Genomic DNA, 27,981 nt, shown 5'->3' with positions numbered 1-27,981 from the left:
CCACCAAAAATGTATCATGCAACAAAGTGGTTCCCACACATCCTCCTTATCAACTTGTGGTTGTTTAGTCGTCTCGTCGTGTCCGACTCTTTGTGACCCCATGGACCAGAGCATGCCAGGCACTCCTGTCTTCCACTGCCTCCCACAGTTTGGCCAGACTCATGTTGGTAGCTTCAAGAACACTGTCCAACCATCTCGTCCTCTGTCCCCTTCTCCTTGTGCCCTCCATCTTTCCCAACATCAGGGTCTTTTCCAGGGAGTCTTCTCTTCTCATGAGGTGGCCAAAGTATTGGAGCCTCAGCTTCAGGATCTGTCCTTCCAGTGAGCACTCAGGGCTGATTTCCTTCAGAATGGATAGGTTTGATCTTCTTGCAGTCCATGGGACTCACAAGAGTCTCTCCTCCAGCACCAGATTCAAAAGCATCAATCCTTCGGCGATCAGCCTTCTTTATGGTCCAGCTCTCACTTCCACTTCCAAACATCACATTAAACCTGACCTCAGGTATACGATTTAGAAGAGGAGGGGGAAAACACACCCATCTCAATTAAAAACAAAAGCACAGGGGAGGGGGGTGATTTTAAAAAGACAATTCAGCAGAAACACAGCTGTGTTCCCTGACAATACAATCTAGAGTGAAAAATAAACTTCTCTCCATGCTCCAATCTTGCATGTCTGCAGGATCCATTCTTTGGTCCCTGAAAGCAAGTTTCAACGCTCTTCAAAGGACAGATCTATTTTTTATCCAGCAGTGACATTGAGAGTCAGCATTTTCCAGCCTGATACATTTACTAGGCAGGAGCTGAAAGAGAGAGAGAGAGAGAGAGAGGGGGGGGGGAAACGAGAACACACTCTGGCTGTGTTCTCTCTTGTTTACTGAGGCCCACATGGTGTACCTGGATTATAAATTCCTGTCTTGGTAAATGGATGAGTGTTATTTTAAGATGTGTTCTCGAATAATGGGAATATGAGCTCAACCAGGGTATAATGAGAACAATCTGCTCTCTTACATAAATAGCTTTTAATTGGGGGGAATAATTAAGGTCAATGAGAATTATATTTGTAACTGTTTAATCAAGGACAGATTTAAAAAAAAAACCTCAAAAAATCTCAGATCCCTTTCATTCATCTTGGACAACTTTTCTATAATCATTTTGGTCACAGATGAAATACTTGGACGACCAGCATCTTACACCCGGTGATCTTGGAAGTTCAGTATCCTACGCCTGGATCTTGCACATCAAGGCTGGGGGACTTAGAACTCTCCAGATGTTGGAGGACTACAACTCTCATCAGCACCAGATTTAGGGATTGCACTACCCGGGGCAGAGCGCCCCCATCGCCCCTCCCTTCCTACACCTCTGGCAGGAAGTTCCTCCTCACAAGGCTCTGAGCCAAGGGGGTAGAAAATACACTGTACTGCACTTGAGAGCATGCACAGAATAGAAAGTGAGAGGGAGGAGGGCATGAACATGAGAAATATTTAGGGAAGGCCCAACATTTTGTCCTCATTCAGGGTGCCATATTACCAAAGTCTGTCCCTGATCCTATCCTACTTAACCAGCGTCTGTGGCTGCTGAGGTTGAGGGGTGTTGTGCTCCAACATTTGGAGGGCCACAAGTTCTTCAGCTTGGCACACACAGTCATTCATGTTATTTCCACAAAAGAATAATGCTCAACATGGGCGTAGGCAGGAGGGGCAGGAGGGGGCAGTTGCCCCCCCAGAAGCAGGGCCGCTGGTGGCCAGCCTGCCCCGCTGCCCGCCGCCGCCCGGTGCCGTCTCCCTTCTCCCTGGCTGGCTGTGGGGCGGGTGGAGGGAAAGCCCCAGAGCCGCGCAAAGCGTTTGGCTGGCTTTCCCTCCGCAAGAAGGGGGGGGGAGGGAGTTGCACAGTTTCACTTTAGTCCTAGAAACACCCTTCCTGAGATGTTGCGCACAGTCCCTCTCCTGCAGCAGCAGTTTGTTCATTGGAATTTACATCTGACTGAATATGTTTAGGAAGCATCCATACAGTTCAATGTTATGTGAGAAAGAACTTGATGATTCAGGCCAGTGGCCCATCAAGGGAAGCATCCTGTTCTCCCCTCAAGCAGAACCTGAGTGCAATAGTCCTCCTGCCATTCCCAGCAGCTGGTACCGAGACACATGCTGCCTCTGACCAGGGAGGCAGAGCATAGGCATCATGGCGAAGGGCCCTCTCCTCCGTGAATTTGTCTCATCCTCTTTTTAAGTCATCCATGTTTTGGGCCGCAAATGCCTCCTGTGGGAGCAAATGGTTTAACTTTGCGCTCGGCGAAGAAGCACTTTCTTTTGCCTGTCCAGTATCCTCCAACAAACCTCCAGCTTCATTGGGTGCCCATGAGTTCTAACGTTAGGAGAGGAGAGAAAAGCATTCTCTGTCCACTTTCTTCATGCCTTGGAATTGTATACACTTCTTGGATGTCAAGGGTTGGTTCACACTTCCGCTGTGTCTAGAAAGCACGGTTCTGAGCGGTTTTCCCTTTGCCCCTCTCCTTACCAAGGGAAAACTGCTCTTTAGCAATAGACTGGAACAAATGGCAATCGGGGGAAACCCAAATTGCCATTTTCTCCAATTGAGCACTAAAGGTAGCAGGGTTTATTGGTTTGTGTTTTTTGGTTTTGCTTTTGCTTTTATCACATATTTTGTGCTTTTATGTTTCATTTTTATATTGTGAATTGCCTTAGATCTGCAGATGAAGGGCAGTGTACAAATCTTCATAAGAATAAGAATAAAACAGGAATGTTATTTCCTTTAGCCCTCTCTGTGTTTTGGAAACTTGCCTGTTGGTTGCATGCAGGTCTTAAACTGACTGCAGCAGTACGTAAGTGAGATATACCAACAGTGACACTCACACGCTGGCCAAAGACATGACGCCACACTGCTCAGAAGGTCTCTGCATGAAGTTGGTGCATAGCTGGAATAAGCAAGAAGGAAGGAGATTAAGAGGCACCTCAGTTACGTTATTCAAAGCCACCCTCAGATTTTTGAATCACGCCCATGAAACAACAGGAAGCCAATGCAGACTGCAAAGTTGCAGTTGCTGATCCACAGAGTCAGGAGGGTGGCAACTGCAGAACTTCTAAGATCAGACCATTAAAGCTGTTGAGGTGGGTGTTCATACTAATATTGAGTAACTGTTTCCATTTTCTCCAACAGAAATATTTAAAAGACTATGAATTCAAAAATGCAAAAACAAGTGACTTCTGGAAAGCACTGGGAGAGGTATGTGTTTGTATGACTATGAATCAGTTCAAATGTTTGTATTATTTTATGGGGGACGGCCTCCTAGTCCCACTTCTCCCAACTTTCTGTTTGGCTAGGAAATCGAATCTTAAGAACAACTTCTCTCCATACATCTTGAATGTATTGCTTCTGGCTCACACAAACTCCCACTAAGCGCGACAGCATTTTTCAGTAAGAAAATGCCTCAAGGCAGGTGGATAAGAATAAAGCCATAATGAAAACAAACTGCAAAAGAATTTCAACGTATTGGGCATATCTGTTCAGCATGCTTCATCCATAATCTGCCCTGCTATTTTTAAACAAGGAAGTGGCTCACCTGGTGGTGCGGAAGTGCACAACAGGCCTTTTGCAGCAGTAGCGCCTAGTGGGAAGGGTGAGGAGGTGGCAAGGTCAGAGCTCCACAGACAACCTGCAGGATTGGCTCTGCTGGTGCATCTGCCACCTTGTCCCTGCTAGTAAGTGGCACTGCCCCACTGTCAGGAGGCTTATGCTGCAGCTCCACCCCACTATGTGAAATTCTCCTGCAAGAGCAACATCAAGTAACTTACACCTCTTAAATAAGACTGCTGAAGTGAAGAAAGCTTGGGTTAACCGGGAGTGTACTTTTGTGAAAGTACCAGCTCAGTTCTGGTTCTGAGAACAAATTCCCGGGTTCAGAATGTGCTCAGAGGCACCTTGTTCTTTAGTTCTGACCATAAGCTTGTTCACACATTACACAAGTGTTTTTGTGAAAGAGTGTACAGTTTTGTGCAGCTCAGCTGTTGTATGCACAGATGCACCGACTGTACGCTTGTTGGATGTTACTGTGCAAGTATTCAGCTCAACTGTTTGTGTACAGAGTTGTACATTTGTTGAATGGAACATGTGAACACGCATATATATTTTTGCTCCTGGCTCTGGTCTTGAAGCTCCAGTGGTTCCAGTGAATTGGTTCTAATGAGCCTGAAGACTGCTCCCCTCTGGCCCATTGCCTTTTATCAGTGCAGTCCTTGCTGTCCTGATTGCAAAATTATGGAGAGGAGAAAAGAGAACATGAATGAATCAAGAGCACAGATCACTAGGAATGGATGTCTGCTGGCAGTCTTGAGATTATTTTATTCTTCTATCTTTTTGGGAGGGAATAGAAGCAGTTTGACTAAAAGTGCTAAGCAAGGATACTCTCTTCTTATCAACCCCAGTTGGATTCCCAGGTCCTTTGAAACCCATTTTTTCCCCTTTAGGACCATTAATCATGTGTGCATGTGTTTAGAATGAAGCTGTCAGACAGCATCTCAGGCAAATTCCCTGTGGCTTCCGTAACCACAATGCATGCAGACAAGTAGCCTTGGCACTTTCTCCCATCACTGTGGCACACTTGGGTGGGTGAGGTTGTTGCCTACAGAACTTTTTTCCAGAGCCAGAGCTTTTATTTGGGGGTGGGGTGGGGATGAGATTTCTTCTTGTACTGTATCTGGCAATGTCCAAATCCCTCTCTTTCCTTTCGTTATACCAATCATAGCAAACATCTTCATATTGAATTTGCTATACTTCCCCCCCCCCACAACTTTTATGGAAGGAAAATATGATAGATATTGAATGCTGTCACCTAAGGTGGCTTGTGATACCTTGAGCATTCACCTCTGCAGGAACTCCAAAAGGTTGCCATCTATGGAAACAGTGTATAATGACTGACTGGCTTTTCCTTGTTGTTTACAATCAATAAATACTGTTATTTAGACCAGCTATGCCCATGCGTTTTCTAAAGCCAGCATTTAGAAGAGAAAACTGTAGGTTCTCACCTCCTGAGCAGAAGAGTAACATCCTTCTTCAGTCTCCTTTTGGCGTTCTCACCATGATCACCCACTCTTATTCTTAGGTAAGTGGTTATCCTGTCCAAGAAGTGATGGACACCTGGACCAGGCAGATGGGCTACCCTGTGCTGAATGTTCTTCCAAACTCAATGATCACACAACAGCGCTTTCTCCTGGATCCCACAGCAGACCCTTCCCAGCCGGCTTCTGAATTCGGGTACAGTTTCTCCAGTAGATGAGTATGCATTTTGCAGTGCCGGTCAGGGTCCAAATGGAGATGTTCTGCTTCTCCAAAGGGTTTAAATAAAACAAATCCCCACCCCCTGTGAAGAGCTGTGCATAATTTTTTTTAAGCTGCATTGGAGTTGGGTCTATGTAAGTACTCTGCCACCTTGGTAGCACTGGACTCAACTCACCACAGCAGATGTGTGCCTTGATCTTTTTTGTTGGTGTCACTTATTTAATCTAGCCAAACTTTGGGCCATTGCTACAGTACATTTCATCGATGCTGTTTTAAAAAATATTTTGGTGGTGGTGTTTGTTTTTAAAAAAATGTGAAATCTCTCTCTTTTCCAAATGTTCAGCTATAGGTGGAATATCCCAGTGAAATGGTATGAGGGAGCTGACAATGATACAATATTCTACAATAAATCAAATTTAGCAGGTAATCCTCATTAGCAGACAATAGCTCTCTATGCAATAAAGTTTATCAAGCTTCATGTTAAACATTAGTCTTTTGTGCTCCACAAGCTGGCATAGTAAATACTGTATTTGATCTGGGTAAAAAAACAGCAATGTTTACTGTACTGTCCTACAAATGTGATTTGCTGAACTCATCTCCCAGTCTTTTTTTGTGTGGCATGCTGCTTTTAAATCTGCTGCTTATTCTTAACTGCTGTTGGGTTTGCTTGTTTGTTTCCTTTTTAGGTTGTGCTTCTCTTGTTGTGCTAATTTTGTGTAAGCTGCCTTGTGCACTTTTGTAGAAAAGTGGGACATAAGTACTCTGAAATACCAATAATAACATGTTGGATTATAGGCAGGTAAAACAGCAGAGGAATCACAAAATCATTCTGCCCAAATCCCATCAAATTGGCCCTAACTGGACAAGTGATAAGCACTAAATCTAGGGTCAAACCACAGCCAAGAAATTTTTTGAATGTTTCATCATGAGGCCCAAACACAGAAGGTGCTTCTGAAAAACCTTGCAAGGAAGCTGACTGAAAGTTGTGCATTGCTGAACATAAGATGTGTTCTAGATTTATAATGGAGCAATCAGATAATTATTTGCCAGCAGTTCACTCACACAGGAGCATTGAATGCCACCATAATAAGGGCATTGTCATAAGACTGAAGTGCTTTTGACTTGGTGGCTGAGTATGTGACAACAGAAGAGTGATAAATGAGTATTGCAATCAAGTATATGACAAAAGGCATATAAAAGTTATGACGCTGGAAGATGAGCCCCTCAGGTCGGAAGGCGTCCAACATGCTACTGAGGAAGAGCGGAGGACAAGTACAAGTAGATTCAGAGCTGATGAAGTGGCTGGGCCAAAGCCGAAAGGACGCTCAGTTGCGGATATGCCTGGAAGCGAAAGGAAAGTCCGATGCTGTAAAGAAAAATATTGCATAGGAACCTGGAATGTAAGAACCATGAATAGAGGTAAGCTGGATGTGGTCAAAAATGAGATGACAAGAATAAATATCGACATGCTGGGCATCAGTGAACTAAAATGGAAGGGAATGGGTGAATTCAGTTCGGGTGACTATCATATCTACTACTGTGGGCAAGAATCCTGTGGAAGAAATGGAGTGGCCCTCATAGTCAACAAAAGAGTGGCAAAAGCTGTGATGGGATGCAATCTCAAAAATGACAGAATGATCTCGATACGAATCCAAGGCAGACCTTTTAACATCACAGTAATCCAAGTTTATGCACCAACTACCGGTGCTGAAGAAAGTGAAATTGACCAATTCTATGAAGACCTACAACACCTTCTAGAAATGACACCAAAGAAGGATGTTCTTCTCATTACAGGGGATTGGAATGCTAAAGTAGGGAATCAAGAGATAAAAGGAACAACTGGCAAGTTTGGCCTTGGAGTTCAAAATGAAGCAGGGCAAAGGCTAATAGAGTTCTGTCAAGAGAACAAGCTGGTCATCACAAACACTCTCTTCCAACAACACAAGAGACGACTCTACACATGGATATCACCAAATGGGCAGCATCGAAATCAGATTGATTATATTCTCTGCAGCCAAAGATGGAGAAGCTCTATACAGTCAGCAAAAACAAGACCTGGAGCTGACTGTAACTCAGATCATCAGCTTCTTATAGCAAAATTCCAGCTTAAACTGAAGAAAGTAGGAAAAACCACTGGGCCAGTAAGATACAATCTGAATCAAATCCCTTATGAATACACAGTGGAAGTGAGGAACAGGTTTAAGGATTTAGATTTGGTGGACAGAGGGCCTGAAGAACTATGGATGGAGGCTCGTAACATTATACAGGAGGCAGCAACGAAAACCATCCCAAGGAAAAGGAAATGCAAGAAAGCAAAATGGCTGTCCAACGAGGCCTTACAAATAGCGGAGGAGAGGAGGCAAGCAAAATGCAAGGGAGATAGGGAAAGATACAGGAAACTGAATGCAGATTTCCAAAAAACAGCAAGGAGAGACAAGAGGGTCTTCTTAAATGAGCAATGCAAAGAAATAGAGGAAAACAATAGAATGGGGAAAACCAGAGATCTGTTCAAGAAAATTGGAGATATGAAAGGAACATTTCGTACAAAGATTACCATAATCAAGGACAAAAGTGGTAAGGACCTAACAGAAGCAGAAGACATCAAGAAGAGGTGGCAAGAATACACAGAGGAATTATACCAGAAAGATATGGAGGTCTCGTACACCCCAGGTAGTGTGGTTGCTGACCTTGAGCCAGACATCTTGGAGAGTGAAGTCAAATGGGCCTTAGAAAGCACTGCTAATAACAAGGCCAGTGGAAGTGATGATATTCCAGCTGAACTATTTAAAATTTTAAAAGATGATGCTGTTAAGGTGCTACACCCAATATGCCAGCAAGTTTGGAAAACTCAGCAATGGCCAGAGGATTGGAGAAGATCAGTCTACATCCCAATTCCAAAGAAGGGCAGTGCCAAAGAATGCTCCAACTACCGCACAATTGCCCTCATTTCACACGCTAGCAAGGTTATGCTTAAAATTCTACAAGGCAGGCTTAGGCAGTATGTGGACCGAGAACTCCCAGAAGTGCAAGCTGGATTTCGAAAGGGCAGAGGAACCAGAGACCAAATAGCAAACATGCGCTGGATTATGGAGAAAGCTAGAGAGTTCCAGAAAAACGTCTACTTCTGCTTCATTGACTATGCAAAAGCCTTTGACTGTGTCGACCACAGCAAACTATGGCAAGTTCTTAAAGAAATGGGAGTGCCTGATCACCTCATCTGTCTCCTGAGAAATCTCTATGTGGGACAAGAAGCTACAGTTAGAACTGGATATGGAACAACGGATTGGTTCAAAATTGGGAAAGGAGTACGACAAGGTTGTATATTGTCTCCCTGCTTATTTAACTTATATGCAGAATTCATCATGCGAAAGGCTGGACTAGATGAATCCCAAGCAGGAATTAAGATTGCCGGAAGAAATATCAACAACCTCAGATATGCAGATGACACAACCTTGATGGCAGAAAGTGAGGAGGAATTAAAGAACCTTTTAATGAGGGTGAAAGAGGAGAGCGCAAAATATGGTCTGAAGCTCAACATCAAAAAAACCAAGATCATGGCCACTGGTCCCATCACCTCCTGGCAAATAGAAGGGGAAGAAATGGAGGCAGTGAGAGATTTTACTTTCTTGGGCTCCTTGATCACTGCAGATGGTGACAGCAGTCACGAAATTAAAAGACGCCTGCTTCTTGGGAGAAAAGCAATGACAAACCTAGACAGCATCTTAAAAAGCAGAGACATCACCTTGCCGACAAAGGTCCGTATAGTTAAAGCTATGGTTTTCCCAGTAGTGATGTATGGAAGTGAGAGCTGGACCATAAAGAAGGCTGATCGCCGAAGAATTGATGCTTTTGAATTATGGTGCTGGAGGAGACTCTTGAGAGTCCCATGGACTGCTAGAAGATCAAACCTATCCATTCTTAAGGAAATCAGCCCTGAGTGCTCCCTGGAAGGACAGATCGTGAAGCTGAGGCTCCAATACTTTGGCCACCTCATGAGAAGAGAAGAATCCTTGGAAAAGACCCTGATGTTGGGAAAGATTGAGGGCACTAGGAGAAGGGGACGACAGAGGACAAGATGGTTGGACAGTGTTCTCGAAGCTACGAACATGAGTTTGACCAAACTACGGGAGGCAGTGGAAGACAGGAGTGCCTGGCGTGCTATGGTCCATGGGGTCACGAAGAGTCGGACACGACTAAACGACTAAACAACAACAACATATGACAAAAGACAGGGGAGAAATCTGATTTGTAAATAGCTAAAATCCAAAGTCCAGTGATCTTAGTGAGTCTGTAGACTACTCAATACAGTAGTCAGATACATCCCTATTTAACACAGTGTAGCTGGCTTCCAAGTAAACAGAATCATGCAGCCCCTAAAACCAATAATAAATGTTAACAAAAAAGCAAAACAAAACACTGCCCCATTTATCACGGGGTGATAAATACTTCCAATTAACATCCTGTCTGCATGTGAAAATTGCCAATTAAACTACATTTCATTAAATCAGTAAAGTTCATTTCAGCTTTTTTTTTTAAAGTCCTGTTATCACAATGAAATGCTTTCTAAGATGGGATGGCAAAGGTTACGTAGCTAGAGAACCTTCCAAACTGATTTTAATTAAATTGGCTCAAATTTCTTCTGAACACAGTGTGTAACTGTTGGACTTGCGTTGTCTTCAGGAGGTACTAGAACAGGAAGAATGTTGGGGGAAGTTAAGGAGAGAGGTAGCCTTGCCACTGATACCTAATTCTGCTGATAACATCCAGACTTGATTACTACCATATGTTGCGTGTGCAGCTGCCCTGGGAACTTCGGTTGGTTCATAACATGGCAGCCAGACTATTGACTGGAACTGACTGGTTGAAATGTATGTTGGCAGCAGGAGTGGTCGGGGAGGAGGGTCGGCACCACACACCTGGCCTTTATCAGAGGTTATCAGAGGACTGCTTTCTCCTGTGGGAAAGAAATGGAGAAGGCAGATGCCCAAGCACCCAGCTCCTGAATCTCCAGCCGAGATGTTCCTCCTTTAACTGGCTCTGGGTCCATCTTTGTCCTGCCAACAGATCTAGTTTTCAAGTACTCTCCTCCACCACCACCGCCTTGGCTGTTCGATTATATAGGTTTAATTAATGTTTGTTGTTTTAATATTTATATGTAAAGAAGCATTGTGAGAGTCACCTGAAAGGAGAAGTATGTAAGTTCACCCAACGGACTTTGATGCACACAATAAAACTTCATTCTCCTGTCCCCTCCCTCTAAAGCAGTGTTTCCCAACCTTGTGCCTCCAGATGTTTTGGGACTACAACTCCCATCATCCCTAGCTAGCAAGACCAGTGGTCAGGAATGATGGGAATTGTAGTCCGAAAGCAGCTGGAGGCACAAGGTTGGGAAACACTGCTCTAAAGCATCCTCAAAATCAGGATCACAGAGTTGTGATACCCTCTGAAGCAGATTTTGAGGGTGCATAGTCTAACACTGCTCACACAACATTGAACCTGGATAGCTCAGTTGGTTAGAGCATGGTGCTGATAATGCCAAGGTTGCATCCAACATTAATAATAAACACCTGCATTAAAAAAAATGTGCACAGAAAGGCAAACATGTTTTGAATGACCCATCTAATTTGTCCATCACATATAATTGTGGTTCTTCCTTGTTCCAGTTTGAAACTAACATAATTTGGAGAGTTGATATGTCATCTAGTCACATGTTCAGAAGTCCTTCACCACTGTTTGTTTGTTTTTAACCACCACAGGAATTACTATTACGCGACCCAACAATCCTGGTCCCAATTCTTTCTTGAAAGTGAACCAGGATCATGTTGGGTTCTATCGTGTCAACTATGAAACACAAGCCTGGGAAGGCTTAGCCAGGATTATGGTGGGCAGCCACAAGGTCAGTCTGCTGAACTGTTGCTTTATTATGGGATGTATAGAAAGATGATCACTCAGGGCCAGATTCAACTAACCCAGTGCCCTAGTAGCAACCAGCACAACAGCTTCCACTACTGCAGTCATGCTTTCTCCCCTCCCGCTGTGTGCTGTTGGGTGCTCCCTGCACTTCCCCCCAATCCACTCTGGAGCATTGGGGGGGAACCCAGAATGGCACACAGGGGGAGGAGAAGGAATGATGGGATGGTCAGAAGAGTGTGGTGTTGAACAGCTATGTTTTTATTTCATCCTTTGGTTTCGCCACCAGAACTCACCTGCTTATTTCCTTTTTCTCCCATAAGCAATTTAGTCTGGCGGATCGCGCTGGCTTTTTGGAGGATGCATTTTCATTGGCCAGGTGAGTGTCATAATCAAAGGAACTCAAGTAGACGTGTCATCTTATTATTTGTACCACACCACACTGAAATTTGGTTAGTCGTCATTCTATTTAACGGAAGGAAAAATATAGAAATTGTGTTTTATAAGTATATTGTTGCAGTAACTTTTGTCCTCCCTGTCTTAAGGCTGCAATCCCAGGCTTACTTCCTTAGGAGCAAAAACCCATTTTTCAGTGGAACTCACTTCAGAATAGATATGCAGGGGAGCAGGCAGCATGACTGAGGGACCCCTTTCATGTGATTGAAGGCTTACCTGTTCTAGGAAGGGAGTGACAAAGTAGCATCTAGGACAGGAGAGATGAACCTGTGGCCCTCCAGATGTTGGACTTCAACTTCTAGCAGCCTCAGCCAAGTGGCCAATGGTCAGAGGCAACATCTGTAGCACCACAGGTTTTTCTTCCCTGATCCAGAATCATGGCATTCTTACATTTCACAATCAAAGCCAGGAGTAACTGACCACTGGTGAGAGTTGGGATCTGACAGCATATGGTGGGTACCACTGATCACTGATCCTTCACAGCTTCAATAGCAGCAGATATATTGTCTCCACAGAGCCATAATGGTTCCTTAGAACTCTGGCAAGTGCCTTCTTTCCTCAGGTTTTATTATATGACTGGATCTAGGCAGGAGGTTAACTTATAATTGATTTAAAGCTGCAGCCCTGAGCCTGACGACTGTAACAGGTTTGCACAAGACTCTTGAATCGTAGCACCTCCCCTGGTTTGCTAGATTCCCATCTAACGGGGATAATCTCAATTCCTATCTTGCTTGTGAATATCAGACACATTGAATCAATACTCCTGACACTTGCAAGGTGGGGCGGGGGCTTCCATCCAGAAGTACCCCAGGATCATATTGCATGCCGCTGTGATGAAAGTTTGAGGAGCTTCCTGTCTATTATGACCCAGTACAGGCAATTGCTTTTGCTAGGGAATGAAGATGAAGAGCTCTTGTAAGAGTAGAACTAAGTAACTGTGTACAGAAAGGATAAATGCAGACAACTGGGGAGACTCTTCATAGAAATCTTGTAGAAAGTCAAGAGAACATAAAGGCAACTTGAAACTCGTTGCTAAATCCGTTAGGCATGGATCTGGAATAACAAAATGAAGGCAGAATCAAAGTTTTGTTCCTAAGTTGCTTGGAGCTACTCAGATAGCTGTCCATCCCCCACCACAAAAAAAGAGAAAGAAATAGCATTCCCCAGAGACACATTCTCAGGTTGTAAGAGCAGATTCAGTTGTACTTCTAGAGGCCAGGGCAGCAGGGGATTAGAGAGGGAGGAGAAATTCGATTCAGTACGCATTTCAAGCCGAATCTAACACATTTGCACTTTCCAAAACAATGCATGAACCCAGGGGCATCACAATGAGGGGGCGATGGGGGTGGTCCGCCTCGGGTTCCACTCGGGGAGGGGTGCCACTTGGCACCCCCCCCCAATGACTCCCAAGCCAAGCCTCCAGCCTCCCGGTAAAAAGTCTGTTCGGCACCCGCTCAAGCGCACTTTTTACCTGGAGTTTGGAGCTGGAGGCGTGTGGCTTCGGATGCGCAGGGGGGCAACGATACCCTGCCACGTAATGCTGCATGTGTTGTTACGTAGCGACGACGCCCCTCCCCCCCGGGTGCATGGCAATTTGCCACCCCGGGTGTCGTGGCAGCTCGCTACGCCGCTACACAAACCAAAACACTGCTATCCAGAATTTACACTTATCCAAATTTTTTGATACAGTTCTCTAACCAATGTTTGCAAAAAATGCAGGTATTAGGAGAAAGTGTGCATAAAACAACTTGCAAACAAGTGTACACCAGTCAAAAATGTATATTACACATGTGTTTATTAGGAGAAATTCACACTAAAATGCTAATGACTTTTTATTGCCATCCCACCTCCCTTCCAAAAGTAACTTTTGGTATGGGACAAAACACAATTGATGCTGTTAAGGGATATCTATCTCACAGGCAGCACAGGTCTTGGTGTCTTTCCTCATTCCTTTTTGCATCCTTGTTGACAGCATTCCAAATCCTGCACACAAACGAGCCTTTTAAGCATCTAGTGCTATTGCAGGAGGAGATGAACTTATCACCAAGCATTACTGTTGTGACATCTAAAGGACAAAACGTTCTGAAATTACATTGATGCAAACCTCAATGAATTATTGCTGTCGTAACGTCTGACTTTTCTCATTTAGGGAGGGATGGGAGATGCAGAATACATGCAGGATAGATTTCTCTTCCCTCCTCCCACCTCCCAAATATATGCTGGTCTGCTTTGTCATGAAACTTGGCATGCCTCCAGAGCAGGCTTTGAGGGCAATCGCTGTGTTATTACAAGTTCTCCAACAGACACAGTGCTGATCTGTTGCTTGTTTTTGATGTGCCTCAATTTAATCTTAAAGCCAGTCAACATAAACTGAATTCTCATGAGTGCCTGAAAATGTCCAAGCTGAAAATGCCATATGAATGAGGAATTAAGACAGTTAAAGTCTGCCTTACTTCCTCTTTGTGGTATTTGGGAGACTGAAGGATTTTGATACATTGCCTAAAATATACATGCCTTAAATTTCCTCTGCAGTTGACATTGGCAGAGTTTCACTGGGAGTAAGACTTTATCCATCCCTATGCAGTTTAGCCCTGTAAAGCACAGGAATTTGGAGATCCCCAGAATTTGTTTAAAGGCATTTCCCACCCCCCCACCTCACAAGCTTTTCAGGCCACTTTCACATATTGTTCATTATGAATTGCTTTTAAAATGAATACCCTGCTTTTTCCATCCACAAACGAATTGCTCAAAGGCTGTGACAGACTGTGGCAAATTAGTGCCTTTGCTTGATTCTAAACACTTCTGCTCAGAACGGTGCTAAATTTAGAATGCAAATACATGGGAGCGGGGCGTCTTAGCCATAGAGGCTAGTGGCGCGGGGAACCACGGCGCCAAGTTCTGGAGGGCATCAGGGAAGAGGTAGAGGCTGAACGCGGCGCCTCCCGGCATCAGCTTGCTGCCCTTGTCCGCCTCTGCCATGCCGCGCTGCGCCCGGAGTCTCCTCTCCTCCCTGCTGGAGGAGCCGCCCTCCAGCCCCACCGGCAGCGCCGCCCTCGGCCACCTCCCCCACGCCATGCTGCGGCTGCAGCCTCCGTCCCACCAGAGGAGCCACCAGAGGGAAACTTGGGGGTGGGGTGGGGCCGGAGGGATCTGTGCACCACTGCGCCAGAAAAGCTTAAGACGGCCCTGCATGGGGGAAAGGGCCAGTGATGGCACCAGAAAAATATATATATATGGGGGTTAGGCACATAAGGGGCAAAGTATATTTCTACATGGGCAAGTTGTGTCCCACATGTTAAAGAAAAATAACAATATATGTTAAAGGATTTCAGCAATGGGAGCGTTGCCACTGCCCCCCTCTGGTGCCACCTGTTGGAGGAGGGGAATACAGCTGCAACTATAAGCCATACTAAATCAGACAGTTCTACAATAAAGCAGTTGTTGAAACTTCTCATTTTTTTATTTATTTCTCAGGGCTGGACTTCTGAATTATAGTCATGCCTTGAACTTAACACGTTATCTAAAAAACGAGGAAGAATATATACCATGGCAAAGAGCCATAGTAGCTGTATCCTATCTTAGAGACATGCTTGCAGATGATAATACACTCTATCCCAAATTTCAGGTAAGGTTGCCAATGAAGTAAAGAACTATATGTCAACAATAATATATTTAATAATAATAAAAATAAGGCTGTAACCCTGGCCTTCATTTTCTCCTCCTAGCTACAAGCAGAGGAGTTTTCCATTTTGGTTCTTAGGAGGCAGGGGAGCAAAGAGAAAAGTCTTTCCTCCATGTGCATTGCTTTCTGCCTCCCAGGATGCCTGTAATTATTTAAGTACAAACAAAATATGTAGCTGCTTTCTATGTATAATTAAGCAAATGTCAAGGTTGCCCTTGAAGGTTGTAGATTTAATGTTCTTCCAAGGCTGACCCTGGTAAGTATTAATACATTTCTGAATCTTCTAGACCTGCAACAGAACGTTGCAATGTGAACTGTTAATGGTCAGAGTTGGTTTGTCTGTTTTCTATACCACTCATCATCTGAGGACGATGGGGCAGTTTACAACATAAAAACACAAAAATACATAACATGCTATGAAACAAAAAAGAATCCCCACAAAATTGAAAAGGCCATAGATTGTTTAATTAGCTAAAGGCCTGGGATAAAAGGAATGTTTTTGCCTGGTGCCTAAAGAGATGTAATGAAGGTGCCAGGCAAGCCCCTCTGGGGAGAGCATTCCACAAATGGAAAGCTACCACAGAAAAGACCCATGCATGCCAGCCAGCCAGCCAGCCATGCTGTCCTCTAAATCCCATCCCCCTGGTTTTCCATTCCTTTCCGCAATAGACATTCAGTGTGCTCAGCCCTCATTGGTATGTGCTTCTCCCCCCCCCCCCCATACCTCTGAAAACATTGGTGTTTTCCCAAGCCTGCGTAGATCAGCATTTGGAGTTCAACATTAGTATATATGATTTGGGGAATGCATTGGGCATATTTACACTATAAAATAATTGCAGGTTTACATTAATTGTGGATTTGCATAGGTTTAACAATCATGGTTTCCATCCAAAGGTTCTTGGAACTGTGACTTGGTACTAGTGCTGAGTAATCCCAATATCCTCAAGGAACTATGGTTGTCAGGGTTCAGTGGAAAAGTGCATTGGCAACATTATTTGGGCAGGATTTCAAGAGCAACTGTAAACAGGGTGCTCCCATCTGCAGGCACAATGTTATTTGTGTATTTTTTATTTCTGTTGCAGTCTTGATTTATGTATAAGCCACTTTTCCATCCCAGAAAGGACCCTCAAAGTGGCATAATTCATGAAAAGCAAAAAGCAATTCGATAAAAACCAACAACAGACTAAAATCTTGAGAAGCACAGAAACAGGAGCCTTCAGATAGGACAGACCTCTGGGCCAGCATGTGATTCTGGCTAAGCTCCTCTTCTGTAACTCCTCCATTTCTACCAGTGGTTGACAACATTGTGGTGCTCACCTGACCTCCTGACAGCTGAGATACTGCTGCTTAGTGGGAAGTAGAGAGGGAAGGGAAAGCCAGCAGAGAGGTTAGCAGGTGCTGATACACTGGAAGGAGTGCCAGATGGCATCAGGCAGATCTCCCTGCTGCCTTGCCTATCTCCATCTCTCTCCCAGGAAGCAGCAGCATTTTGGAGCTCAGCTGAGCACTGCCATCCCACAACGCCATCCACTACTGATCTCTACCCACCTGCTCTCCTTGTGCTGGCAGTGATCTGCTGGCATAGGGGTTGCGCTGACCCAGCAGTCTTCTGGTGCAACAGTACTTTTGCACTGTCTGAAATGCACATGCCAGCATAATGTTTTTGCAAGGGGATTTAGTTCTGTGGTCCTGTATTTGTCCATCTGTCATAATTGGCAGATGGGACCACTCTGATAAATGCAGAGCTTATCAAATCATTTGAATGTCTCTTTATGAGCAGTGATGTAAGAGAGAATCCTTACCAGCAGTCCTCAAGGATAGGACGACACAGGCAATACTTCTCTGGAACAAGTTCTGTTGACACAACAGAATGCAGACTTTTGTGATAACAATGGGTGAAGCTGGAATGCATGCGGTGGGGAGACTGTTTGGCCAGACGCAATGACAGTGGGATGAGAAATAGCTTGCTCATTGTGCTATAGCCTCGCCCACACCCATCTGAGTGAAATTCCCTCTCTAAGAAGGATCTGTTGAATGCAAAGGCTTTAAGTTGTGCTCACCAATTAGTCCACAAAAAAGTAACACCTTACGTCAATTTCTTTTCACTATTATGTTAGTCTCTGCAATAAGCATTGCTTTTGGTTTTTTCAAATTGTAGTGGAGAGACCAGTGATTCAAGCTGCTGAATCATAGAATTGTAGTCTGCTCTCACTCAGTCCCACCCGTTTCAGTGAGTTTACCAGGGGACAGAGCTCTAAAACTACAACCAGGGCCTTGCAAATGCTCTGTGGCATGCCTGGTTTGTTAAGCAATTTATCTGAGAACATGTTTGCTCCTTTGTTATTCAAATGTTTAAAACAAATAGCAGTGAATCCATGAAAATGTTGTGGCCCGACCCGAAGCGTCCAGTGGTCACTGCTGCTATGTCTGTTTTCCAGGAATATTTCCGTGAGCTGGTTAGACCCCTTGCAAGTCAACTGGGATGGGGCAACGATGGAGTCCACATCAATAGGTAAATCATTTGTTTCAGTCTTGTTCTTTGAGAATTCATTTGTATTTCTGTATTTCAAGTGTGCCTTATGTCTCCCATTTCTCTCAAGTTCATGGGTCCCCTTCTCTGTTTGAAGAACAGAAGTTGCAGATAAATGTTGGGAGCCCTGTGCATAGTAATGGGATGTTAACATTCTGACTATACAATTGGAAGCAGCCAAACGTATTTGCATTGCACAGTCAGTGCTAAGCAAATGATCATCTCTTTAATACTAAAACTCTTTAACAAATGCTAAGATCTTCCAACTTTCTAATGCTCCTTTTCAGGAGGCCACTTGTATGTTTCCAAAAGGGTATGTAGAATTCTAGGAATTTCATCTTGTATAGTGTAATCACGGTATAGAATGCATATATAGGCAAAAAAGCCAGGATACAAATAAGTATTTTAAGTACTGTATATTCCTGAGTACCAGTACAAGACTACTTTTTAACCCAGGAAAATCTTCTCAAAAGTCGGGGGTCGTCTTATATGCCAGGTCGTATTTCTTATATGGCGAGTATATCCCAAACTCTATATTTTAACTGGAAAAGTTGGGGGGTCGTCTTATACACCCAGTCGTCTTATACACCGGAATATACGGTACACATGAAAGCTTTGGCATGCCTATTGGGGGGGGGGTTATATCCCCTTCCCCCTTTAGCAATAGATGCCTGTTTTTCCAAGTCCCTTCACTTTCATATATGTGGTATAAAGGTAAAGGTAAAGGAACCCCTGACCATTAGGTCCAGTCACAGACGACTCTCAGGTTGCGGCGCTCATCTCGCTTTACTGGCGGAGAAAGCCGGCATACAGCTTCCGGATCATGTGGCCAGCATGATCTGGCGAACCAGAGCAGTGCACAGAAATGCCTTTTAACTTCCCGTCAGAGTGGTACCTATTTATCTACTTGCACTTTGACGTGCTTTTGAACTGCTAGGTTGGCAGGAGCAGGGACCGAGCAACGGGAGATCACCCCATCGCAGGGATTCGAACCGCCAACCTTCTGATTGGCAAGCCCTAGGCTCTGTGGTTTAACTCACAGTGCCACCCACGTCCCAATGTGGTATACAGAGCAGCTGTTTGAGAAACCTATGGTCCAAATCCTATTGGGTGCACAGATCTACTTGTACTGCTATTTTACATTACTGTACTTAATATATCATATTCAAAACAAATAAAACAGACTTTATTTCTCCTTTACTCCCCAGTCTCCTCCGTGTGACAGTTTTAGAGTTTGCATGCAGCATGGGTGACCAAGAGACTTTGAACAATGCATCTAAGCTATTTAATGACTGGCAACAAGGAACAAGGTGAATATCTTTCTATGTATGAACTTCATTCAAAGAAGCACGTGACACTCACATGCAGAGTAAGCTGAAAGCTGTACTTGTTGGAGATCCTAACAGTACCACCTCCCCTAATAGTATTGTTTTCTTAAATGTTAGCCCAGATGTAAACCTCCGCCTTTTGGTATATCGCTATGGGATGCAGACCTCTGGCAACGAGGATGCCTGGAATTATATGTTTCAGAAGTACCAAAATACAACATTAGCTCAAGAAAAAGAGAAGTTGCTATATGGCCTGGCATCAGTGAAAAATGTCACCCTGTTGGACAGGTTTGTTTGGAATCTTACTTGTTTCCCATATAAAAGCTTTTATTAGGTCAGGGGTCCCCAGACTTTCTGCGCGGCGGGCCGGTGCCCGCCGCGCCGACCGCGCGGTGGGCCGGAGGGTAGGGGAGTGCGCGCGCAGCGGGCCGGAGGGCGGGGGAGTGCGCGCCCGTGCGCATGCGCACACGCACACGGGCGGGGGAAAAATCGCCAAAAATCGCTTGTGCGCATGCGTATGGGCCTCCCCCGACCCGGAAGTGCACCAGAAATGACCTCTTCCGGGTCGGGAGAGGCCCATACGCATGCGCACAAAGGATTTTCAGCGATTTTTTTTGGCGATTTTTTAGACCGTCGCTGCGCCGCGCGCTGTGAGAGCGGGCGGCGGCAGCGGGCGGCGGGAGTCGTCGCGGGCCGGATTGGAAGGCCGATTGGGCCGCATCCGGCCCGGGGGCCGTAGTTTGGGGACCCCTGTATTAGGTGCTCTTCACTGTTAGCTCCTGGAGCAAATAATAATAATAATAATAATTAATAATAATAATTTTATTTACACCCCGCCCATCTGGCTGGGTTTCCCCAGCCATATAAAAACATATGATATAATTTTTTTAAGTAGTAAATTTAATCAGTTTTAAGCCCAGCATAAACATCATAACAAAACTAAAAGACCCGGGCAAATAAAAGCTGAGAGTTGTCCCCTCTGAGCTACAAATCTCTGATTGGTTTAACAATCAATCCCTCTTTACAAAGAAATCTAGTAATTGTAGGTCTTTGAGTGGAATAGGCCTTCCTAACAACTCTCAGCACCCTTAAAAAAACTGCCCAGATTTCAGGAGGGGGAGCCATAACCATTTAAAGTGTATCACAGTGTTTTCAATGTATGGCATGAATGTGGCCACAGACTTTGTGCAACATCAAAGTCTATTTAGTCCACTGCCTGCCATTCACTATGCCCATTACTCTGCTCCAGATCAATTTATTGGGCATTCTGGCTTTGTAAACACAACAGGCTCCTCTTCTTCTTCTTCTTCCTCATCTTCTTTTTAAAAGAACTTGTGTTTTTCTTACAAATTCGTCTTGGCGGAAGCATATCTCAAGACGCAGTTTGCAGCTCATTTCTCATGCAGCCCTAATGAGATACTAATCATCATGTGTAATTGCTTCATATCTGATTGCTCCTAGATTTTTAAAGAACATCACGGATCCAAATCTCATTAAAAGTCAAGATGTGTTCACTGTCTTGAGATACATCTCCTATAACAGCTACGGCAAAACAATGGCTTGGGACTGGGTACGTCTCAACTGGGAATATTTGGTTAGCAGGTAAGTGCATAGCCTCTCTTTATTCTCTCTTTTAGTCTCTGTATGGTTGAGGTTTTTTGCACTGGGAGTGGGGGAAATATATATGTGCAATGGCTTCCATTTTACCATATCCACTTGCCACTGAAGCTAGAAAAGTGCTGCTTTGCTCTCCCTTCTTGTGAAAACAAACACACCCTAAGAATAATGATATTTGCACAATAAATCTAGGAATAGTGTTTATGCAGGACCTTCCCAAGACATTTTTGTTGCCTGATCCAAGAGCCATGCCCCAGAATCTGCAATGCCACAGACACGGCATGCCTAAAGAGCAAAACCCATGTTGGGAAGAAGCTGCCAGTGGCGGACCTTGGAGTCTCAAATTTCAGCAACACCCTGTGAAATGCCAAAATCTGCCACATCCTCCCCACCTCTCACGCTCTATTCTAAATCATAGTTGTGGCATCCCCTGCGGTGCCCCAAAAGCTCCATTCCCAGTGCAACCAAACCAGTTCCTCTTCCCTAAATCTGCCAAATCAAATTAAGGGAGCCTCTGAGCATATGCATCAAAGTCTAGGGCCCAATAAAGGCCATACTGGAACAGCAGGTGGAACAAACTGGTCATGCAATGGAGACCCAGATCCTAGGGGTACAAACAGAATAGCTTTCCATTCCTATTCTTCACACTGCCTCCAGATTTCTGAATCACTGGTGCTTCTGCTGTGGAAGCTGTAGAATATATTTTGGAGCAAGGTTGGAGAACCTGTAGTCTTCCAGATGCTTTTGGACTCCAACTCCCATCAGCCTCAGCCAACATGGGCAGTGGTCAAGGGAGATGGGAGTTGTAGTTCAACAACATCCAGTTCCTCATCTGTACTGCAAAATATCATATTGAAATAGCATAAATAGCCAACACCGTGCTCTTCAGATGTGGCTGAAATTCCAGCAAACCAACCTTGAACTCCTTTGGGAAAAGTTGATATGTGTAAATGTAATAACTGTAGAGGTAAAACACAGCCACTGTGCCTAGCTGCCACTGATCACCTCACCCTCCATGAACTTTCCTCTAATGGGCAGGAGCAACACTACAGCAAGGGCATTATGGGAAATTTAAATGGCTGCTTGCCAGGGCAGGCATTAGTAGTGGTGAAGCCCTGGCTGCTGCCCAAGGATGCTACATGCTGGTGCCAAACCTGACTGGCACTGAATGGTTTTGTAGGGCAGATCTGTCTAAAAGTACTGACTTGGTTTCATAAAAGGTACAGAGCCTTAGCAATAACTTCTAATATCCAAGTGAAAATTGTCCTAGGTCACAAATGTGAGAAGATGCACAAAACTTCCATAATCTCGGGAGCCTTTGCTCTCTGACTTGAATTGGAGAAATATATATGACAACAGAGAACAATACTTTGTGAACACCACAAAAGGGGTCCAGAAACATGTGTGCCACAATCTCTTACAGTGCAATGCTATACCTGGCTACTCAGAAAGAAGCCCTACTCAATCCAATGGGACTTAACACCATATATGTGTGCATAGGATTGCAACCTTAGCTGTTAAGAGTTCCACAAAACAATGTGTTGTGATCCTAACAAAATTCACCTCCCCACCCCTCAACACACACCTGCCATTATTATTATTAAGCAAGAAATGTGGTTTATAATGACACTTTTAAGATCTACCACTCCAGAGGCACTAGGCTACACTCTGCACATAGCTACCACTCTAAAGACATTAGGTGGGTTTTTGTGAAGAAACAATAGGATAACTTCCTTGTATGCCTATCTTTACTCTTTGGGAAATGGCTGGATGCAAATACCGGTAGGAATAACAGCTGGAAATGAAATATTCCAGAAAGCAGAGCACTGATATTATTTATTGCTCCCTTTCCATGCACTGTTCCATGCAGCTTGAAAAATTAAAGCTGATATACTTTGTGCCAGAAATTCAAAACCCCTGGCCTTCCATATATTGTTGCAGCCCAGCTCCCAACCAACAAGGACAATGATCGAGGGGGATAAGAGTTGTAGAGCAACAACATTCAGAGGGTCACCTCTGCCAGCTTTATCTAGATGCATCTATAACAGGCTTTTGTTATCTTTTCAGATACACCCTCAGTGACAGAAACCTTGGCCGCCTAGTGTCAAGAATAACAGAAACCTTCAACACAGACCTCCAGCTTTGGCAGGTAAGGGAGCAGTCTGACCTTCCAGCTTTCCAGCTAAAATGAGGATAGTCAATGTGGAACTTTCCCAACGGTTATTGGATTACAATGTCCATCATCCCAGACCATTAGTTACACTGGATGGGGCTGTTGGGAGTCCAACAATATCTGGCAGGCATCACATTGGCTACCTCAGTGTTAAACCAGAATGCCATAATGCTCCAGGATGTCTGTGTATATTGTGATAGAACTATATTGCAATCATAAATCACTTAAAGGCTGCCTGGGCAAAACTAAAGTGCCTTTCACAGACACGAGGAACACAATAGCTAACCTCTGTTTAGTGAAACCAATTCATTTGAACATTTCTGACAAGTAATAAGACTTTGGAAAATCTTTAGACCGTCCACATTAATGGGGTCATTCTTGAGCCACATATATACTAAATTGGTAGGATTACATCTGGAGCCTCACTGATTTGGTAGTTTCAAAAAGATCCATCTGCCGTCTAGGCCAGAAAGATAAGAGCTGCTTCCAAAAAACAGCATTCACACAGAAATCTCTTATTGCAAGAACAACCAGCATGGTAGCCTCTGGATGTTTTTGGGCCCCCATCAGCATCATTCAGCATAGCCAATAGTCTGAGATGATGAGAACTATAGTCCAATCAGGAGGGCATTACAGTGGCTATCCTTGAATGAGGGCATAGTTCTGCACTTACTCTTGATTACATAGACCAGCAGAACAACAGTCTATACCAGCTCTCTTTTCACTGACCCATTTTGAATATAACACTAAAGCATAGTTTAGTGCCACATGCATGAACAGAAGTGACATGCGTACACTCTCCGCCTGTGGCACAACCATGAGAGGGAGGCTGAAAGCATCTCCTTCTTGTTATAAACAAACTGGAGTTCATGGTTATGCTCGAGCAGCAGGGAACTCTGGCGTGTTTGAACTATGGTTTGTTAACAAGCCATGACCCATAAACCACAGCTTCACCCTTATTATTATTTATACCCCACCCATCTGGCCAGATCCCCCCCGCCACTCTGGCTTTCTAAAACAAAATCAGAGTTTAAACTAACCAGAGTTTCTACCAGTTCAGATTTAATTATGAACTTTGGCTAGTTTTAAACAGGAAGCAAATGTTTCTCCTCGTGGACAAGCTGCAAGAAGAGAGGGAAGGGGAAGCACATTAGCCCAAGAAGGTTCATTCATGTAGCACCAAGCCATGGTTTAGCATGATGCTCCTGAACAGGTCAGCTCATTTAGGCCAGGAGCTCCATTCTTTAAAATCAGCCGGTTTGGATCAGGGCCAAGGCAGGAGTAGCAGGTCTAATCCTTTGCCCTTATGCCAGTTCTTCCATTTATATTCCCTCCTGAAGCTGTTATTAGCATATTTGGGGAAGGAGCAATTTAGATTGTGGCTGTTGCATAGGGAGAAAAGGCTATAAGAGTCCTGTCCCCCCACCCCCCTCTGCCTCATGCTGCAGCTCCTGTCTCAACTGGAGACTCCCATTTCAGTGTTTCTTTCTTTCAAGAAAGAAAATAGTAGGAAGTTCCAAATCAGTCACTGAACACCTTGGAATGTGTCGTTTGTCCCCAGACACAGCGGCAGGAAGAGGGTTACAATACGATAAAATGATCTGATCTGATCTGATCCATAGCTCTGATCCACACTGCAGGTGTAGCCAGGTCCTTCTGTCACTCATTCTGTGGCTCAGATGCATATCACCCAAGCCAATGGTTGCAAAGCCCAGTTTCAAATTGCACAAGGCAGCTGTATATTCACATGTATCTGATATGCAGACCCGAGATAAGTTAGACAATTTTTCCTCTTCTAGCAAACTAGTTTTATCATGCAAATTAATGCACATGGTTTTGTTTTGTTTTTCTTAAGATGGAAAACTTCTTTGAGAAATATCCTAATGCTGGAGCTGGAGCAGCATCCAGGATTCAGAGTATTGAAACGGTGAAGGGCAACATTGAATGGTTAAAGCGGTACCGAGAAGAGATCGCAGCATGGTTTTCGAATTAGACTTGATCATCCTTTGTACCTTAAACAAAATCTTTAGGACTTTCAAAGTACAGCAAAATGAGGATTTGTAGAAATTCTGCTTTCAGACCCTGTTAAAGCTGCCGGTTCTGTCAAAGGAAACAACACTGGGATAGAGTAATTTATTGAAATGTATATTCAAATAAGCCAGACTGCAATGCTAGGTCCTCAAAACATTGAATGTCCATTAATACATTTGTTCTCCTTTTAGTGGGGCTACTTATAGAGTGAAAAATTATCATGCTCACATAGCTCATTAGATTATCCTAGTCCTCTTTGTGAGGATCACTGGTGTGTGTCCTTACCACACATAGACACACACTCCTTTGAAAACGAGTCCTTTGTTTATCCCAAACCCACATTATTCCATGTACTCAGGGCACCCTTCCAAACGTACCTTAACAGCAATCCATTCCAAATCTAGAATTTTTGCCTCTGGCTCTCCTGAGGAAAATTAGATGAGAATCTCTCTCTCCTTCTAAGGATTGTAAAACCATCCTCAAACACATTATCCTCCACTGTATATACAGGTAGCCTATTATTTCCAATCATTTGCAGCGTTTTGTAATGAAAGCAGGGCAGTGAAACGACACTACAAAGCAGACTGTGGAATCTGCCCAAGTGACCCTGGAGAAGCCATAGCTCCCTGGGAGGGTACCTGATCCGCATACAGAAGGTCTCACATTCAAGAATTTCAGGCCCGAATGTAACATGCAGTCAAATTACGTAGCAGACAGCTATCTATCTTGTTTTTCCTTAAATGGTTACAGGTGTGGGAGAGTCCTCTAAAGGCAGTGTGTGGCAAGGGGTAGCTTCTCCCTTAATGCACAAACCTACTAAGATTAGAATGGAGATCGCCCCTCCCCACAAGGCTTAGGTACCAAAAGCAAAAAAAAAAAAAATTGCCCTACGGCAGCCTTAACTGACCTTGTGCCCTCCAGGTATTTTGAACTTCCACCAGCCCCGGCCAGCATGAGCGCTGTGTTATGGTGGTTCCAATCCTACCCACATAGCCATGTCCAGAGAGCGCAAGTGTCGCATATTGTTCATTCTGCACCTGCAAGGAGTTGATCCTTCAGTGTGGTGGCTCCTATGCGATGGAACTCCCTGCCCATTGATCTTAGGCAAACATTTTCACCATACTGCTTTCAGTGCATGCTAAAAACTTTCTTTTGTTTGCTTAAATGAGCGTATCCAGAACTGTAAATTTGGCATGTATTTTAACATGTAATTTTATTTTCTAATGTACATCTTTGAAAAACTGTTCATTTAATTTTTGTTTTTTTAAAAAAGTTAGACTGTTCTAACCCATATCTGGTTGCATCAGTAATTTTAAGGGCATTTTTTATATTTTATAATTTACCTGTTCAACAAACAAACATCTGGAGGGCACCAGGATAGTGAAAGCATTTCTGAAATTTCCAGTCCAGTACAGGAAAGGAAAACCTCCCTTTTCTGCATGTTGCCCTCACAGTGAGAATTCGGCTTCCTCACCCAATTAAGCAATGAAGGAAAAATAGACTGCCTGCTATGTATTAAGTCATGGCAAGCCAACATTGTGCCCTCCGGATGTTCTTTGCCTGCGTCTCCCATCCCCCCTGATGGCTGGCCATGCTGCTGGCAACAGTAGTGACCAAGCAGGGAAACGCAGGTAGTGGGGTGCTGCTTACCTGGCGTCCCAGTTCTGCACATTGCTGCCACTTACTGAGAGTCATAGAATTATAGAGTTGGAAGGGACCATGAGGGCCATCGAGTCCAACCCCCCTGTAATGCAGTAATCATTTGCCCAATGTGGGGCTCGAACCCACGACCCTGAGATTAAAAGTCCTGTGCTCTACCAACTGAGCTATCCCAGGCCCACTTGGAGGGGGGAGGCTGCAGGGGGCTCACTGCAGTGTGGCTGCTGTGCCCACACTAAGTTCCCAACTTGGGACACTTAAACTAATTCATGCTTGATGGTACTGGCTCTTGTGTGTGCCTGCTTATTACCCATAAACTCCTTAGTATTCACACACACACACACACACACAGAGAGAGAGAGAGAGAGAGAGAGAGAGAGAGAGAGAGAGAGAGAGAGAGAGAACGTCAACAAGGAAAATGTAACATTTTGGCTGCAAAACCTTATGCATTTTCTGGAGAACCCGAGCCAGAAAATAACGCCGGTATCAAAATCAGCTAGTGTGGAAGCCTCTTGGGGGTATAATTCTTATAACCAACTCTCTCATGGTTCTAAATGTCCAAAGCCAATGTTGTGTACACAAATTTGCTAGAAGGGGGGGGAAACATAATGAGCAGTATTACAAATTAAATTAGTAAACAAAGGCAGGAATTAACTAACATGGGTGAAGAATGCAAAATATCTAGTCAGTTTTCATCATGATGTAGGAAGAGCAGCCCCTAGTGGCAAACAGGAGTCATTACAGATAAACGTTCAATAATTATTTATGCACTAGTTACAGGTAGGTAGCCATCTGAGCCGAAACAAAATAAAAAAATTCCTTCAGTAGCACCTTAAAGACCAACTAAGTTTTTATTTTGGTATGAGCTTTCGTGTGCATGCTCACTTCATCAGATACGATTTATGCACTAGAAACTGTCTTGGCCATTTGTTGCCCAGTTTTCTACAGGTCACTAATCAGAGTGTTTTATCATGGATCCATTATTTCATCCTTGCCAGAATTCCAGAATGTCCCAATCAAACCAATCCATTTCAGGTCTTCATTTGGTTAAATATATGCCTGTACAGATATTGGTGACAATAAAGAATCCTGTGTTTGCTCACTTGTTTGAAAGTTCAGACCTGAGTGTCTATTATTTCTGAGTGCACCAAAAATAGCATTGGCAAAGACAGACCAATAGACATTGCCCAATACTCCCTGCAATCCAGCAAATTCCCCCAAAATAGTCACACTTCTAAATGAAGCCGGGTTCACCCGCTCCCCAGATCTCATCCAATCTATTGGCATCAGCGATGCCACAAGA

General features: G+C 44.1%; 1 protein-coding gene across 1 annotated transcript in view; it reads left to right on the top strand.

Moving 5' to 3' along the window:
- Positions 1 to 27,780, top strand: part of ENPEP (glutamyl aminopeptidase) — a 62,605-nt gene extending 34,825 nt beyond the window's left edge. The window contains exons 9-20 of the mRNA XM_088660444.1: positions 3,175 to 3,240; positions 5,117 to 5,268; positions 5,636 to 5,715; positions 11,049 to 11,188; positions 11,526 to 11,581; positions 15,133 to 15,283; positions 17,779 to 17,852; positions 19,079 to 19,180; positions 19,316 to 19,486; positions 20,660 to 20,800; positions 22,883 to 22,964; positions 24,844 to 27,780. Coding sequence (XP_088516570.1) covers positions 3,175 to 3,240; positions 5,117 to 5,268; positions 5,636 to 5,715; positions 11,049 to 11,188; positions 11,526 to 11,581; positions 15,133 to 15,283; positions 17,779 to 17,852; positions 19,079 to 19,180; positions 19,316 to 19,486; positions 20,660 to 20,800; positions 22,883 to 22,964; positions 24,844 to 24,981 — 1,353 coding nt within the window. The 3' untranslated portion in view covers positions 24,982 to 27,780. The remainder of the gene's footprint in view (positions 1 to 3,174; positions 3,241 to 5,116; positions 5,269 to 5,635; positions 5,716 to 11,048; positions 11,189 to 11,525; positions 11,582 to 15,132; positions 15,284 to 17,778; positions 17,853 to 19,078; positions 19,181 to 19,315; positions 19,487 to 20,659; positions 20,801 to 22,882; positions 22,965 to 24,843) is intronic.
- Positions 27,781 to 27,981: the final 201 nt, after the last annotated feature.

This window comes from Zootoca vivipara, chromosome Z1, assembly GCF_965207765.1.
Source record: "Zootoca vivipara chromosome Z1, rZooViv2.hap1.1, whole genome shotgun sequence".
NCBI classification, from domain to species: domain Eukaryota; kingdom Metazoa; phylum Chordata; class Lepidosauria; order Squamata; family Lacertidae; genus Zootoca; species Zootoca vivipara.
Note: the sequence above shows the minus strand (reverse complement) of the source record. Positions and strands in the feature narration are given on the sequence as shown.